Source organism: Lithobates pipiens, unplaced genomic scaffold (assembly GCF_037356315.1).
Source record: "Lithobates pipiens isolate NorthernLeopardFrog02 unplaced genomic scaffold, aLitPip1_a1.2 Scaffold_8, whole genome shotgun sequence".
In the NCBI taxonomy this organism is placed as follows: Eukaryota; Metazoa; Chordata; class Amphibia; order Anura; family Ranidae; genus Lithobates; species Lithobates pipiens.
This window is the reverse complement of record NW_027507903.1, coordinates 478,786,406-478,800,996: the sequence shown is the minus strand read 5'-3', so window position 1 is coordinate 478,800,996 and position 14,591 is coordinate 478,786,406. Positions and strand designations below refer to the sequence as shown.

The 14,591-nt window shown below is 42.5% G+C and overlaps 1 protein-coding gene across 3 annotated transcripts in view; it reads left to right on the top strand.

The window, feature by feature from the left end:
• Window positions 1-13,425, top strand: part of KIAA1549 (KIAA1549 ortholog) — a 153,434-nt gene extending 140,009 nt beyond the window's left edge. For all 3 annotated transcript variants that reach the window (XM_077468767.1, XM_077468766.1, XM_077468765.1), the window contains exons 18-20: window positions 4,678-4,823; window positions 8,189-8,361; window positions 9,895-13,425. In XM_077468767.1, coding sequence (XP_077324893.1) covers window positions 4,678-4,823; window positions 8,189-8,361; window positions 9,895-10,125 — 550 coding nt within the window. In that variant the 3' untranslated portion in view covers window positions 10,126-13,425. The remainder of the gene's footprint in view (window positions 1-4,677; window positions 4,824-8,188; window positions 8,362-9,894) is intronic.
• The last annotated feature ends 1,166 nt before the right edge of the window (window positions 13,426-14,591 follow it).

Here is a 14,591-nt window from a genome sequence, read left to right as displayed (position 1 = left end):
CCAGTGTGGGGGGCCCCCAAAATCCCGCACCTCCCCCTGTACCTTTGGCTGGAATCTCACTATAAAGGGGAGAGGGCAGCTATGTGATATCCGAAGGATGTCCCTCCAGCCAGCACAGTTCAATTCCCGAGTGTCCATGTATACTATGAAGAGGTTAGGGGCCTCTGACCCGAGCAGGCACCAGATTCAGTGCACAAGTTTGTTGCTCTGCTTGTACACTCCTTCCGATACATGCTCGGGTCAGAGGCTCCTCCACTCTCCATTGTATACACTGACACTCGGAAAGTGAACTGTGCTGGCTTGAGGGACATCCCGCGGATATCACAAGGAAGCATGTACATGGGCTGCTGCTTCTTTCATTTAGACTTCTCATGTAAGGTAAGGCTGACACTGCCCCCCCCCCCCATCTGTGACACTGGCCCCCCACCTGTCCCCTATCACACTGTCCCCTTGGCATAATACCCTCCTGTCATACTGCCCCTCTCCCGTTAAACACTGCCCCTCCATCATTCTTCCCTCTTCTGTCATATTTACCCCCCTCCTGTCACACTACCCCATCATACTGCCCCCCTCCTTTCACAGGGCTCCCTCATTACACTACCCCCCTCCTGTCATACTTCCCAAGTATCCCTTTCCTATCACAATGCCCCCCCTCTTGCCATATCCTCCTGTCATACTGCCCCCTCCTGTCACACTGCCCCCATCATGCTGCCCCTTCTTGTCACACTGCCCCCCTTCTTTCACAGTGCCCCCTCTTATCACACTCCCACCTCCGGTCACACTTTCCAGATACCCTTCTTTGGTCACACTGCCCCCCTTCTGTCAAAATACCCCATCATATTGCCCCTGTCACACTGCCCCTGTCACACTGCCCCCATCGTGCTGCCCCTTCTTGTCACACTGCCCCCCTTCTTTCACAGTGCCCCCTCTTATCACACTCCCACCTCCGGTCACACTTTCTAGATTTCCCCCCATCCTTTCACAATAGCCCCCCCCCCCCCCGAAATCATACTACAGGTCAGGGGCCCTTCATGGTCTCTTGCACTGGGTCTCTGAAAGTTATAGTTACGCCTCTGCCCTGGGGCAGTCAGTTTGTGTTCGCTTGTCTTCATAGGATCTGTCAGCACATAAAGCATTAAGAAAAAATGGCGAATCGGTGAATTGCTGCTGCCAGCAGCAAATACTGTAGCTCTGCTAAAGTCAGAATAGTTGCTAATGTTTCCCTAAATTTAAAGCTGAACCCCCAGAACACAAAACTTTCATTTAAATATATTCCTAAGTAGCCACAGAAAATATAAATCCACTGTGCACCAAAATGCCTTTCTTTTCACCCCAGATATCACCTTGTAAAAGTAGTAGTGCAATCATCACTGTGCTGTGGTTCTTGATTATAGGTTATTGGCGCTACCTCCAACCAATTAGTTTCAATAACTCTATTTGTTTCCTCAAACCTTTTATGTCTATCACCTTAACCTGTCCCCAGGGACTGCGTGAATTAAACCCGTGTTCCGTATTTTATCTCAGCAACACCCCATTTATCCAACACCTTAAACTCAAGCCAAAAGTGATTACACACCACTTTGTATCACCTCTACTAAGTGAGCTAATACCACTTATTTTACATATAGTTACATTAGTATTTAAGAAATTCAGATCAAAAGATATAAATATAAATACGAAAATAATAAATGATTAATAAAACCTCTGCCGTAGAAAAGACCTAACCAAAAGCAAAAACAAAAAAAGGCAAAAAAACAGAAAAAAACTCCAAAGAAAAAAACTTCCAAGTGTTACACAGTGCAAAAACCCTTCCTAATTGGGAAGAAAAACTGCCTCCAATTTTCATACAAATTACTTGTGCTAATTATTGAATACAAAATTCAAAGAGACAAAAAATGTGAAAAGTCCAATTACATCCGGTGATATATACACCGATCCAAAGGCATATGAAAATGTGAAAGGGTCAATAAGACCAATATATATAAGAAATAAACAGTATATATATCATAAAAATATTTCAGTCCACAGTGAGTCTTCTATAACCGTATCAATGTGCAATTGCGCCTCTTCAGAATACAGGAAAGGTGACTTTCGTGAGAGTGCCTGCGCTTTATTAGTGACTTTCGTGCTTGTTCCCCCTCAAGGATCCCCACTCACCAGATCCATTCACCCCCTAAGGGGTTATACGCCTATAATCTGTATCCTGTTTATCCGGAGATTCCACCATCCAGTTGTGTCTTCAACGGGTCCTTCTCAAGGTCTTTTAAAGAGATGCAGGTAAGTCCTTATATCCACTAGTGATTCCTCAAATAAAAGAAAATTCCCTCATGGTGTAGTATTTTTGATTATAATTGGGGAAGAGGGGAGAACAGTCTGATATTCTTCTTTAAAGCAGGTATTTTTAATTATGTAGAAATAGTAGGAGGCTAGTATCCACTTAAAAATACTTTATTACAAAAAACTTTATACAACACTTTATGCAAGAAAAGTTTTTTTTTATGCAAGATGCAGTCTAACAAACCATGCATCAGCATACACCGTGTATAAATTGTGTTATACGGCTCACAAAAATGTAACAACCCTTTTCAGCAAAAAAAAGAAGAAACAATAGATCTTTAAAATGTAAAAAGTAAAAAACAAAAATGCAAAACAAAGAATAAAAATAAATATAAAGCACTGATTCCGGAGTGCAAAAAATATATGTACCAAAAATCCACAAGTTATAAAAATAAAAATAAAAAATAAAGGTAAAAATCAGAATCACCTACAGCCCTTTCCATATGTCTGCAGAGTAACTGCACTTAGTCCCAAAAAGCCCTATTCCCCCAGTGCTACAGTCCCCTTGCTACAGTGGGGTTAAATGGTGGTCTCCTCAGGGGGCCGTTGTCCAGGCTTAAATAGGTTAAGAATGGGGCTACGTAGGTAAAAAAACATAAAAAGAAAAAACCATTAATGTTAAAAGAATTTGAAAAGTTATTGGGCTCGTTTCCACTATCTTCAGCCCAAGTACTCAACTCCCCTCTTCCCCAATTATAATCAAAAATACTACACCATGAGGGAATTTTCTTTTATTTGAGGAATCACTAGTGGATATAAGGACTTACCTGCATCTCTTTAAAAGACCTTGAGAAGGACCCGTTGAAGACACAACTGGATGGTGGAATCTCCGGATAAACAGGATACAGATTATAGGCGTATAACCCCTTAGGGGGTGAATGGATCTGGTGAGTGGGGATCCTTGAGGGGGAACAAGCACGAAAGTCACTAATAAAGCGCAGGCACTCTCACGAAAGTCACCTTTCCTGTATTCTGAAGAGGCGCAATTGCACATTGATACGGTTATAGAAGACTCACTGTGGACTGAAATATTTTTATGATATATATACTGTTTATTTCTTATATATATTGAATTTGAATTTTGTTTATTGTTTTTACTTTTATATTGGATACCACTGTATGAGGAAATCTCTCGCTTCCTCTTTTCACATTTACCAATGTAGGGAGATCTGGTGTATTCAATAATTAGCACAAGTAATTTGTATGAAAATTGGAGGCAGTTTTTCTTCCCAATTAGGAAGGGTTTTTGCACTGTGTAACACTTGGAAGTTTTTTTCTTTGGAGTTTTTTTCTGTTTTTTTGCCTTTTTTTGTTTTTGCTTTTGGTTAGGTCTTTTCTACGGCAGAGGTTTTATTAATCATTTATTATTTTCGTATTTATATTTATATCTTTTGATCTGAATTTCTTAAATACTAATGTAACTATATGTAAAATAAGTGGTATTAGCTCACTTAGTAGAGGTGATACAAAGTGGTGTGTAATCACTTTTGGCTTGAGTTTAAGGTGTTGGATAAATGGGGTGTTGCTGAGATAAAATACGGAACACGGGTTTAATTCACGCAGTCCCTGGGGACAGGTTAAGGTGATAGACATAAAAGGTTTGAGGAAACAAATAGTGTTATTGAAACTAATTGGTTGGAGGTAGCGCCAATAACCTATAATCAAGAACCATTCCATTAACGCAGGTTGTTTAATGCAGCCTTTGCATATTAGGGTGGCAGCAACCTCATAAAACGAAGAGAACTTCTATTAAACCTTCTAAACTAATAGGATAAAAATTAGACAGAAGAATTGTAACCAATAAAAAATCATATAAAACACAAGGTTACAGGTATAAATTAACACCTACACATACTCCTGCTGATCAAGACCCATCCCATAAGCGCGGCTTTACTTGTATAATTATCACTGTGCTGTACATAGTCTGTGCACAGAGCAGAGCTCCACCCACTACACACTGCCTTCAGAAAACTACAAAAGGGGGTGGAGACAAGACCAGTCACCCTGCACAAGGAGAGAGAGCAACAGTGACCAGTCTTTATTACAGGAAGCTCCTACACAGATGTAAAGTGTCACAGTGGATTACTGTACAGTTCTGGAAGAAATAAACAAAACACACCAAGATTTAAGGATATGACTCTTGGATTTAGACAATATTTGCTTATCCTGGAGTTTAGCTTCATTTTTATAGTAATGTAGGCAGATTCAGCCGGATACTTGTAGTGTATCCCTTGGAACTGGGAAACTCCCTTGGACCCTTGTGTTTGTTGGTGGGGGTGGGTCAGTCAGGTCCAGGCAGGCTCCTCCCCATTCTCACGGTCTCTTTTCTACCCCTTTTAGGAGTCCAGGGTTCGGTTCTGGATTCCTCCTCCCATCAGAAACAGCTCCAGCAGAGCCCCAGCAGACAGAGGTGCAGTACCCTGCAAGGATGTACCCTGAGGACATACCATCTGTGGCCAGACCCCGCCCCCTCGGCAGCACCTCAGGTAATTAATATTCATGATGTGGGTGGTGGTGAAAATGTAACATTATATTTACAGTGTAAATATATAGTCTGTGACTATTCTGGGGATCGACTTTTAAGTGCCAGCATTAGGTGCTGTTACTTTTCTGTGTGTGATGATCTGGCATGGGAGGAGGTGAGTTTGCAAAGAAGGTAAATTTAGGGTCCATGTACACTATTGCGTTGCACTAAAATGCCGCAATGCACATTACATGCATTTGTGGGATGTGGTTCCATTCATTCAGAATAGTATGTTACAGACCGAGAAATGTTTTGGTGCAAAGCTCTGCCAAACATGCTGCATGTACAGTTTTTGGTCTGTTGTGATGCATTAGGCTGCTCAATGACTAGGCCATTTTCTGCGATACGGCACTGCGTCAATTTAACTGATAGTTGCTGTCGTACGACATTATACCCAGACAAAATTGACATCTTATATGATCACCTCTGCGGTTTTTTATTTTTGCCCTATAAACAAAAGAAGAGCATCAATTTTTGAAAAAAAAAAAACCACAATATCTTTTACTTTTTGCTATAATAAATATCCTAAATTTACAGATTTTTATTTTTAATCTTCAGCAGTTTAGGCCGATATGTATTCTTCTACATATTTTTGGTAAAAAAAAATCGCAATAAGCGTATATTGCTTAATTTTGCACAAAAGTTATAGCATCTACACAATAGGATATAGGTTTATGGCATTTTTATTTTATTTCTTTTCTACTAGTAATGGCAGTGTGAGTTTTTTATAGGGACTGCAATATTGCGGCGGACAAATCGGACACTTTAGACAAATTTTTGGGACCAGTGACATTTATGCAGCGATCAGTGCTATAAAAATGCACTGATTACTCTGTAAATGACATTGGCAGGGAAGGGGTTAACACTAGGGGGCGATTAAGGGATTAACTGTGTTCCCTAGGTTTGTTCTAACTGTAGGGGGGATCGGACTGACTAGGGAAAGAGAGAGATCGGTGTTCATACTTAGTATAAACACACGATCTGTCTCATCTCCCCTGAGAGAACCGGGATTTGTGTTTAAACACATCCCCGTTCTCATTCTGTAACGAGCAATCGTGGGTGCCTGGCAGTCATCTCACCCCGCCGGGCACTCGCATCGGCTCCGGGGACACGCTTCAGGGGCATTCGAGCCGACGGAGGTGTCTTAAAAAGCCAACATACAGCTACAACGGCTCGTGCAGGGGAGCCAACCTGCTGCAGTATAAATGCGGCGGCTGGTCCGGAAGCAGTTAATGTGTGTGCGTTTACTGTACTACAGCTGACCATCAGGCTGGTGTGTTAAAGTGGTTGTAAACTGCTGGATGTTGGTTTCTTTTTTTTTCTTTTTTTTTCCTTACTCTGCACGGTAGAGGCATTGCTTACTAGCACATTATGTTAAACTTACCTTAAAACGAAGCTCTTCCAGCGCCAAGATTTCAGACTCTCTCATCTTCACCCATCTTGCTTCCAGGTTGACGTCAGTCCCGTGCACGTTCATTGGACCCACCGTTCACGGCACAGGCAACCCGCGCCAATCCTATAGATAACATGTGCCAGTGATGTCACTGGCTGCATGTACAGTAAACATTTAAACTACCTATAGGTAAGCCTTGTCATAGGCTTACCTATAGGTAAAAGTTTGTGATGGAAGTTTACTTCACATCACAAAAAAGGGATACTGTAGTGGTGAGGTAGGGTTAGGGTTAGTATTAGGGCTTGCGTATCTAATATTTTGCTAAAAGAGACACGGAAGGCAATAAAAGCAAAATAAATGATACGCCCACCTCCTGGAGAGTGTCCTTCATTTGTCTGGATGTTTTGAATGGGTTTTTCTTTACCATAGAGAGGATCCTGCAGTCATCCACCACTGTTGTCTTCTGTGGACATCCAGGACTTTTTATGTTGCTGAGCTCACCAGCGTGCTTCTTTCCTCAGAATGTACCCAACTGTTGATTTGGCCACTCCTAATGTTGCTGCTATCGCTCTGGTGGATTTGTTTCTTTTTTGAAGCCTTTCAATGGCCTGTTTCACTTGCATAGACAGATCTTTGAATGCTCTTTGCCTAGACCGCCCCTTTGAACGCATGATGTAGGTTCACAGCAATAGCAAATACCACACTTAGAATCAACTCCAGACTTTTTAGCTGCTTAATTGATGAAGAAATAACAAAGGGGTAGCCTACACCTGGCCATGAAACAGCTTTTGATACAATTGTCCCGTTACTTTTGGTCCCTTGAAAAAGGGGGAATGGCTATTCTTAAGAGCTGTAATTCCTAAACCCTTCCTCAGATTTGGATGTAAATACTCTCAAATGAAACCTTATATAACTATAGCTTGAATATGTTTTGGTAAATACTTGAAAAAAACAAAAATTTTGCATGTGTCCAAATGTATATGGACCTAACTGTATATTATCATAGCTGACACTGTCCGCTTTGGCAGGGAAAAGTAGCTGGGTGGCCCATTAAAATTTTGCTATGGGGCCCCATGATTTGTTTTTACTCCTCTATATGTTAGTATCAAACTCCACACAATGTTATATATTACAGCTTACCAGTCCTTAGGTGTAGTAGCTGTTTTCTTTTCTGCTGCTCCTTTATACACAGAACAGTGAGTTAGCATTGTAACCCTAGAACAGAAAGTGTGTTGTAATGATAAACTGCAATATGTTACATCGGGGCTGTCTTTAATATTGATTGAGCCCTGGGCAAATATCTTCTTGGGCCCCCCCCCCCCCTACATTCTGAGACATACAAAAAAAAATAGCAGGTTGGCTTAAAATCAGTTTTCTGCTGCAGATCACACAGCAATTGAAATTGAAACAGCCTATCATTACCGCTCACTCATTGGTTGCGAGAGATTGCAGCAGATCACTACTGTTCACTGATCGGTTGCCACAGGTTACTGCACACCATTACCACTTACTGATTGGGTTGCTAGAAGGTACTGCAGACCATTTTCGCTCACTGATTGGGTTGCTAGAGGTTACTGCACACCATTACCGCTCACTGATTGGGCTGCTAGACATTACTGCAAGCCAGCTTGCCTCTCCCCTGTCACACTCAACCGGCCAGGAGAGCAAGTGTGGAATCGGCTGCACCCACTACACGGGATGAATATTTGTGGGCAGTGTGGGCTGAAAGAGCAGTTGCTTTTGGAGCCCCCCCCCAACAATGATTGGGCCCTGGGCAACTGCCCTTTTGCCCCTCGTTAAAGACAGCCATGTGTTACATTTTTGTTCTTGGGTTTAGATACACTTTAATAAATTTCCCTTTGCCTGGTATATATTGTGTTATGCTGATCATTTGTTACTAATGAGCTCTTGTTTGTTTTTTTATTTCACCACAGGCTCTTCCCAGATCCACCAGCTGACCCAAGTGGGCATCGCAAGCCGCATGGGAGCCCAACCCACAGACTTGGCATTAAACAGGAGTGGACAACCTTCTGGGGGCCCTAGCTGGCCTTCTTCATACTATAACCGTGATGAGGAGAACACCAGAAATTTCCCTCATCGAGATGCTGTGAGTATAATGCTTTGGCCTAAAAAAGACAGAAGAAGAATGAGCCTCATGGCATAGTGTTAGTTTTGGAAGAAATGGGGAGGGCATAGAGCCTATATTGGGTACATGTACCTGTTAGATAGATTTCCGGTCACTGCCAGGCATAGAGCCTATATTGGGTATGTGTACCTGCTGGATAGATTTCCAGTCACAACCCTCTCCCCTCTCCATCAAAAAAAAAAACACAGTTGTCTGGAATTTCCATTTAAAGGTCTGATCTTAAAGTGTTACCAGACCCAGGACCCTGCATTCACTATATCTGGTTTCCCACAGCGCACAGAACATGGAAATGCAATTATTTTAGTAAATATAACCTGCTAAATACCATTTGTGATCAGTTGTATATAGCAGTCTTGTGACTTCTATTAGGCTGGGTTCACACTATTGCATATTTAATTCGCAAAGGCAGGAGATTTTGACCGGCTTTCTATGGAGCCGGTTCACATATCTCCGCTGCGGCTCCGGTGCAAATTTGCACAGGAGTCCTGTATGTCTTTTGGTCTGTTTCAGGTCAAAATGAAGCCAAAAATGTGTGCCGAAATCGGACCTGAAACGGTAAACGGGGACACACGATGCATGCGAAGATAGTGTGAACCCAAACTCAGTGTCCGATCAAGCCCTGGTTAAAGCCTGTAGGAGGAGTTTTCATTCTCCTTTGACTGTCCTATGAGTCTGCATGACCCCTGACCCTCTGGAGAGTGCTGATTGGTCCTGTGCAGATCCCATGCAAAAAATAAACTCTCTAGCAGTACACACCAAACTGAGCATGTGCAGAGTGCCCCCAAGGCTCTTTTATATCAGGAGATGGCTTGGGGATTGTAGAAGAAGGGGAGGATCAGAGAAGAAAGGATCAAATTACCTTATTACACAACACTCAAGATTAACCCCTTAGGATCCACAGTGAGTATAACGAGCATGCTTTACTGCATATACAGACTGATTTTACTGTTGTGGGGTTACACTTTTAGTTTTCTGCAGAGGTGGGAAACCCCATCCAGTTCGCATGACACATGAACATGCAACCTTCTGTAGGGAGCCGGTTCAAATATCTGCAGGCCGCCCATGGTGCAATTTTAAAAAGAGCCCTGTGCTTTTTTTCAGTCCGGTTGAGGTGTGATTTCATAGAAAAATTCCAACCTGAATCGCACCTGAACAAAACCACACTGGACTCCTTTTAAAAATCACGCTGACATCGCAGCCGGACATGTATGAACTGAGCCTTTGTAAATTCCCCCTCACTGTCTCAAACGCTCTGTTTTTTTCTTTTGACAGCAGCAGCTTCTACAGCTGCTGTATTTACACACCAGCTGTGATTTTGACAATTGGAAATTATGCGAGAAGAGGCATACTGCACACTTTTTTCCATGAAGTTGGCAAAACTGGGTAAACTTGGTCTGGACACCTCTGGTCATGAAAGTATTAATGTACAGCAAACGCCCAACATTGTCTTCTGTTTCACATTCAGTATAAATATTTTAAAAATCTCTCTTCCAGGGTCACATTCACGGAGCCCAGGACTACGGCACTCCACAGATGTTTGGTGGGAACAGGCCTGCAGCAGTTCGCCAGCCCCCCGCGCACCTCCCGCCCTCTATCTGTTACCCAGCTGCATCCACTGAGGACATTCACCCGGGACACTCCTCCGCCTCCCTCATCAAGGCCATTCGCGAGGAGCTGCTCCGTCTCTCCCAGAAGCAGGTGGTGGCGCCTGCCTACCACAGCTGATAAGGACTGAGTGCGGCGTCTATACTGTCCACTTCCTATGGAAGCCACAGCAGGATCATTGGTCAGCATCGTAACTACTGGAGAAGAGGTGTAAAAGCCACCTCGCCCTGGGGCGGGTCAGCGACACAGCCTTCTGGGAGCACTGAGAGGGAATCGTGTGTTCAAACTGTTCTAGACACGGGGGCTTCTAGTTCCTCCATTGTCTTGTGTCAGGTTAGGAGCTTGAAGGGGTGCTCCACTTTTTTTTTAGATATTCCCCTATTTTTGCTACTTTAACATACTGGAAAGCAAAGGTTTGTCTACATTTCCTGACATGACACTGACCTGTGGGGGCCTCTGCTCTGGATATTTCTGATGTTGGAGGGTCATTTAGAAAGATTGGTCATTCATTCCTTCGCAACGCTCCATCGCTGCATTTCTCCACTAAATTTCCTCCGATTTATAAAAGTTTTAAGTGTACAGTGAAAGGACATAATGGATTGAAAATAGATTAATAGGCAAAAAGAACACACATAACCGAAAAAAAAATGCACAAAGTTAAGGAAATTTCTTTTATTGGATGATGATGATGATTAGGGTGGCCTAATTTAGGTGTGAAAAGTTGGCCAGGATGAACATTATTTATAATGTTTGGTACTGTGGTAGTGCATTTCATGCACTGGCAATGAAGGCCGTCTTTATAAAGTGGGTAATGGAACAAGTGGAATAAAAAGGTTTCTGAGCTTAAGGGTATTTGAGGCAGGTAATATCACGAGGCAGTGATATCAGGAAGAGTTGTCATTCTAGATTAGTGGAAGATCCAACAGAACCAGCAAAAGGGTTCTAGAGTGAAGGTACAGCAAAAGGGAAGTCATTAATTCAGAGTGGGAGGTGGAAGATGGATCGGAGGATTTTGTGTTATTAGTATTATTGTACAAAATTTATATAGGGCCAACAGTTTGCACAGTGCTTTGCAAAATGAAGGCAGACATTAGTTACAACACAAGAGGAATCAGAGGGCCCTGTTCATTAGAGCTTACAATCTAAGAGCTGAAGAATATAACAGGCTACTGTGAGCAGATGAGTTACGGGAAAGCCGCAAGCATTTAAAATCAGTAGAAAGTGTGATAGTCAAGCAGAGAGTCCCAGAATGAAGACGTAGCACAAGAGGAGTCCTGGCTGCAGAATAGGAGATGGATGATGAAGCAGATGGTTTTTAAAGAGAGGATATATAATAGGTCGCTAAGAAGTGATCTAACGGGGAGCTTGAAACATTCCAGATTGGTAAATGGTATTCAAAGGGAAAAGGTTCCATATTGAAGGTAAAGCCCAAGAGGAGTCCTGATTGGGTAAAAAGTTCAAAGGTCTAAAAAAATGTTCCAATTGGTGGAAGGGCTGATAGAAGTAGGCAAAAGGGCTCAACAGTGCAGCACACAAGAAGTTATTGATACAGTTTGGGAGGTGGAGATTGACGCAGATGATTTGTAGATCTGAGGGATATAATAGGTTGCAGTGTGATGAGTTAAGGAAGAGCTTGAAGCAATCTAGATTGGTGGAAGCTCTAAAGCCTAGTATACAATGTCAGGTGGCATCAGGCGGTTCAATAGAAACTGGCTGACATTTGCCCGTGTGTAGTGGGGTTAGTCCGACACAATCTTCTATCGAAGGGGCATGACCAAATATGGTGTGCCGACCGCCTCCTGATCAACGCTCTCCGCCAATGATCAGAGTGTTCTGGCAGAGGAAATCTTTATGCTGATATCAGATTGTTAGTACAGCGGCTCCAAATTGAGCTGTAGTGTGTACCAGGCATAAAAGAAGCAGGGAAGTGGTTCCAGGTGCAGCACAAGAGAAGTCATGGAGGACGATGGGAACAGATGGTTTGTAGAAATTAAAGTAGCTTTATACTAAGGTAAGGGGACAAGATGTGCAGCCAGTGCAAAGACTGGGAGTAAAAAAAACGGAGGGGTGGGGGAGTGGGCTGATTGGCACCAACTTCAAGAGTTAATAATTGGCTGCTGGTAACTCGGAGTCACTCAGGTATGTAGTGCCTCCCAATATCAAATGTTTGTTGACTTGGTAGGTTAGTTGTTCTGACTTAAAAATTTCCAATACATTCTATACATTCCTGTCTGATTTTTAGGGACCATTGTGTGATGGTAATGGGTATCTCTCTAAAAGTCCAGAGTAGTGGGTGGTGGGGTGAGCTCCCAGGGAAGTTGGTAAAGAGGTCCAGTCAGGTAGACTTAAATCCTAGCCCCCCCCCCCCCCCCCCACAGTGTCCTGGTTATGTGGAACATTTGGTGTTTAGGTCATACCTATTCATAAGGATTCACAGTGGTCAGTTTCCTAATATTGCAAATTTATAAAACAAAGTTCATATTGGGCCCCTTTAGACAAAAAAAATGGTTAAGTTAATAAAAGTGAATTTCAGTGACCGTTATTTTTATGCACTTTCTGCTATTCTCCTACCACAACTTCTGGTTTGCCTGCATGGCACAAATACTAAACTTATACAATCCTTACTGACCTGGTATATTCCTCATAGCCTGCAGCTGCCGGCCCAGCCATAGGAGGGTTCATTATCGGTGCTACAATTCAGCAATATACAAACTGACTGTTCTGTAATCAAATGCTGACATATCTGTATTAACAATCAAAAAGAGAGAGAAAAAAAAACTTTATTGCAGATTCTGAGGATGACATTGGAGATTCTGAGGATGACTCTGAAGGTTAAAAATAAATAAATAAATAAAAAAGACAGACACGGTGGAGCGGACGGTTAAAGTATGACGTTGTGTGTAATTAAACAGAACACAAAGTTTCTTCACATTTGACGTTTTTTGGGACAAACAAAACTCAACCGCTTTTGGTCTTGGCCCAAATCCTTCGCGGTATGACATGCTGGCCTGTCCGGCCGTGAAGGGGTTGGTTTCTGGGCTGTGTTGTGCACAGACCTCGTGGACTCTTCATGTGATGTTTCTGTACCGACAAGTCTCTGTTTTCACAACACGCAACATTGTACATAAACATGTTTGTAATGTTTTTCTTCGTGTGTGTTTTGGGGAGGGATGGGCCGGCAGGTCCGGTCTGGGGTAACGTGTTTTTTTTTTTTGTTTGTTTTTTTTTTTGCTGTGATTTTTTTTTTTTCCTTTTTTTTTTTTTTTTTTTGTACCGTTTGTTTCTGTTAATTTTTATTTAATGTGCACGTACAGGGTCTTGTATGGGGAGGTCCGAGCTGGTATTTGTGGATTGTGTCATTTGGGAACCGATGCATGTTACAACCCAGCAAAGTAATAAAAGAGACAAGTGAAAAAATAAGACATATGTGAAATTATTTCATGACTTATGCTCACACAGAAATGTAGATTTGAAATAATCTTGACAAAAGCTACATTTACAGATTTCTTTCTGAGGCCAGATTAGAGAGATTTTTAATAAAATACACCATATAGTATATGAACTCCCCTCCAAATGATTGTGTTCAGGTGTTATTACTACATCACAAAAATATATTTTAAACAATTGTATGCTTCCAGTGTTGTGATAAGTTTGTGGAAGGTCCTTTTCTGTTCCAGCATGACTGTATCCCCATGTACAAGTCCAGCTCCATAAAGACATGGACTGACCAGTTGGTGTGGAGGAAATCAAGTGTCCTGCACAGAGCCCTGGCCTCAGCTTTGCTGAACACCTTGGGGGGGAATTGGAATGCTGATTGTGAGCCAGGTCTTCTCATCCAACATCCAACCTGACCTCAAAATTGACACAAACTACAGACCCAGTCCAAAGTCTCATAGAAAGCCTTCCCAGAAGAAAGGAGTGGAGGATAGTATTGCCAAAAAGTGGGGCAACATCATATTTAATGGCCATGGCTTTGGAATGGGCTGCTTTAACAAGGTCATACAGGTGTGATGGTCAGGCATCCATTTGGCCTTATTGTATATTTCTATTTATTTCTCAATTTAAAAATGATACAACAGCAGTTAGGCCTTCTGCACATGGGAGTAAAAAATGCTGAGTTTTTTACTGATCTGAAATGAGATGCATTGTGAGTGGAGAAAGCCTACCATTCCACACATACCTCCTACTCCAGGGGAATAAGCGAGCTGATCCATGGAGCCCTGGATTACCAGGAATTTGATAATGTCATAGACACAGAAGGACGTTCTGTCTTTATCCATTGCAGATTTGGTACATTGTCATGTGTGTTAGCATGTATTTATATTCCTCCGCCTTTCACGGCAGCGGTACTCAGACTCTTACTTGCATTTCTGGATGGCAGGCCTGACATACCATTTCTAATGATATTAGATTTCAATTGCTGTCTGAACCCACTTGAGGATAGACACCCAAGCTCTAGACCCTCTGCCCTCTCCAGGGGTACTCCATTGGTGCGGTTGTTGCAAGAGGTGGGCTGGGTGGATATCTGGAGACACTGCAACCCCGGGGGTCAGACAGTTTACATGTTTTTTCAAATCGCACGGTTG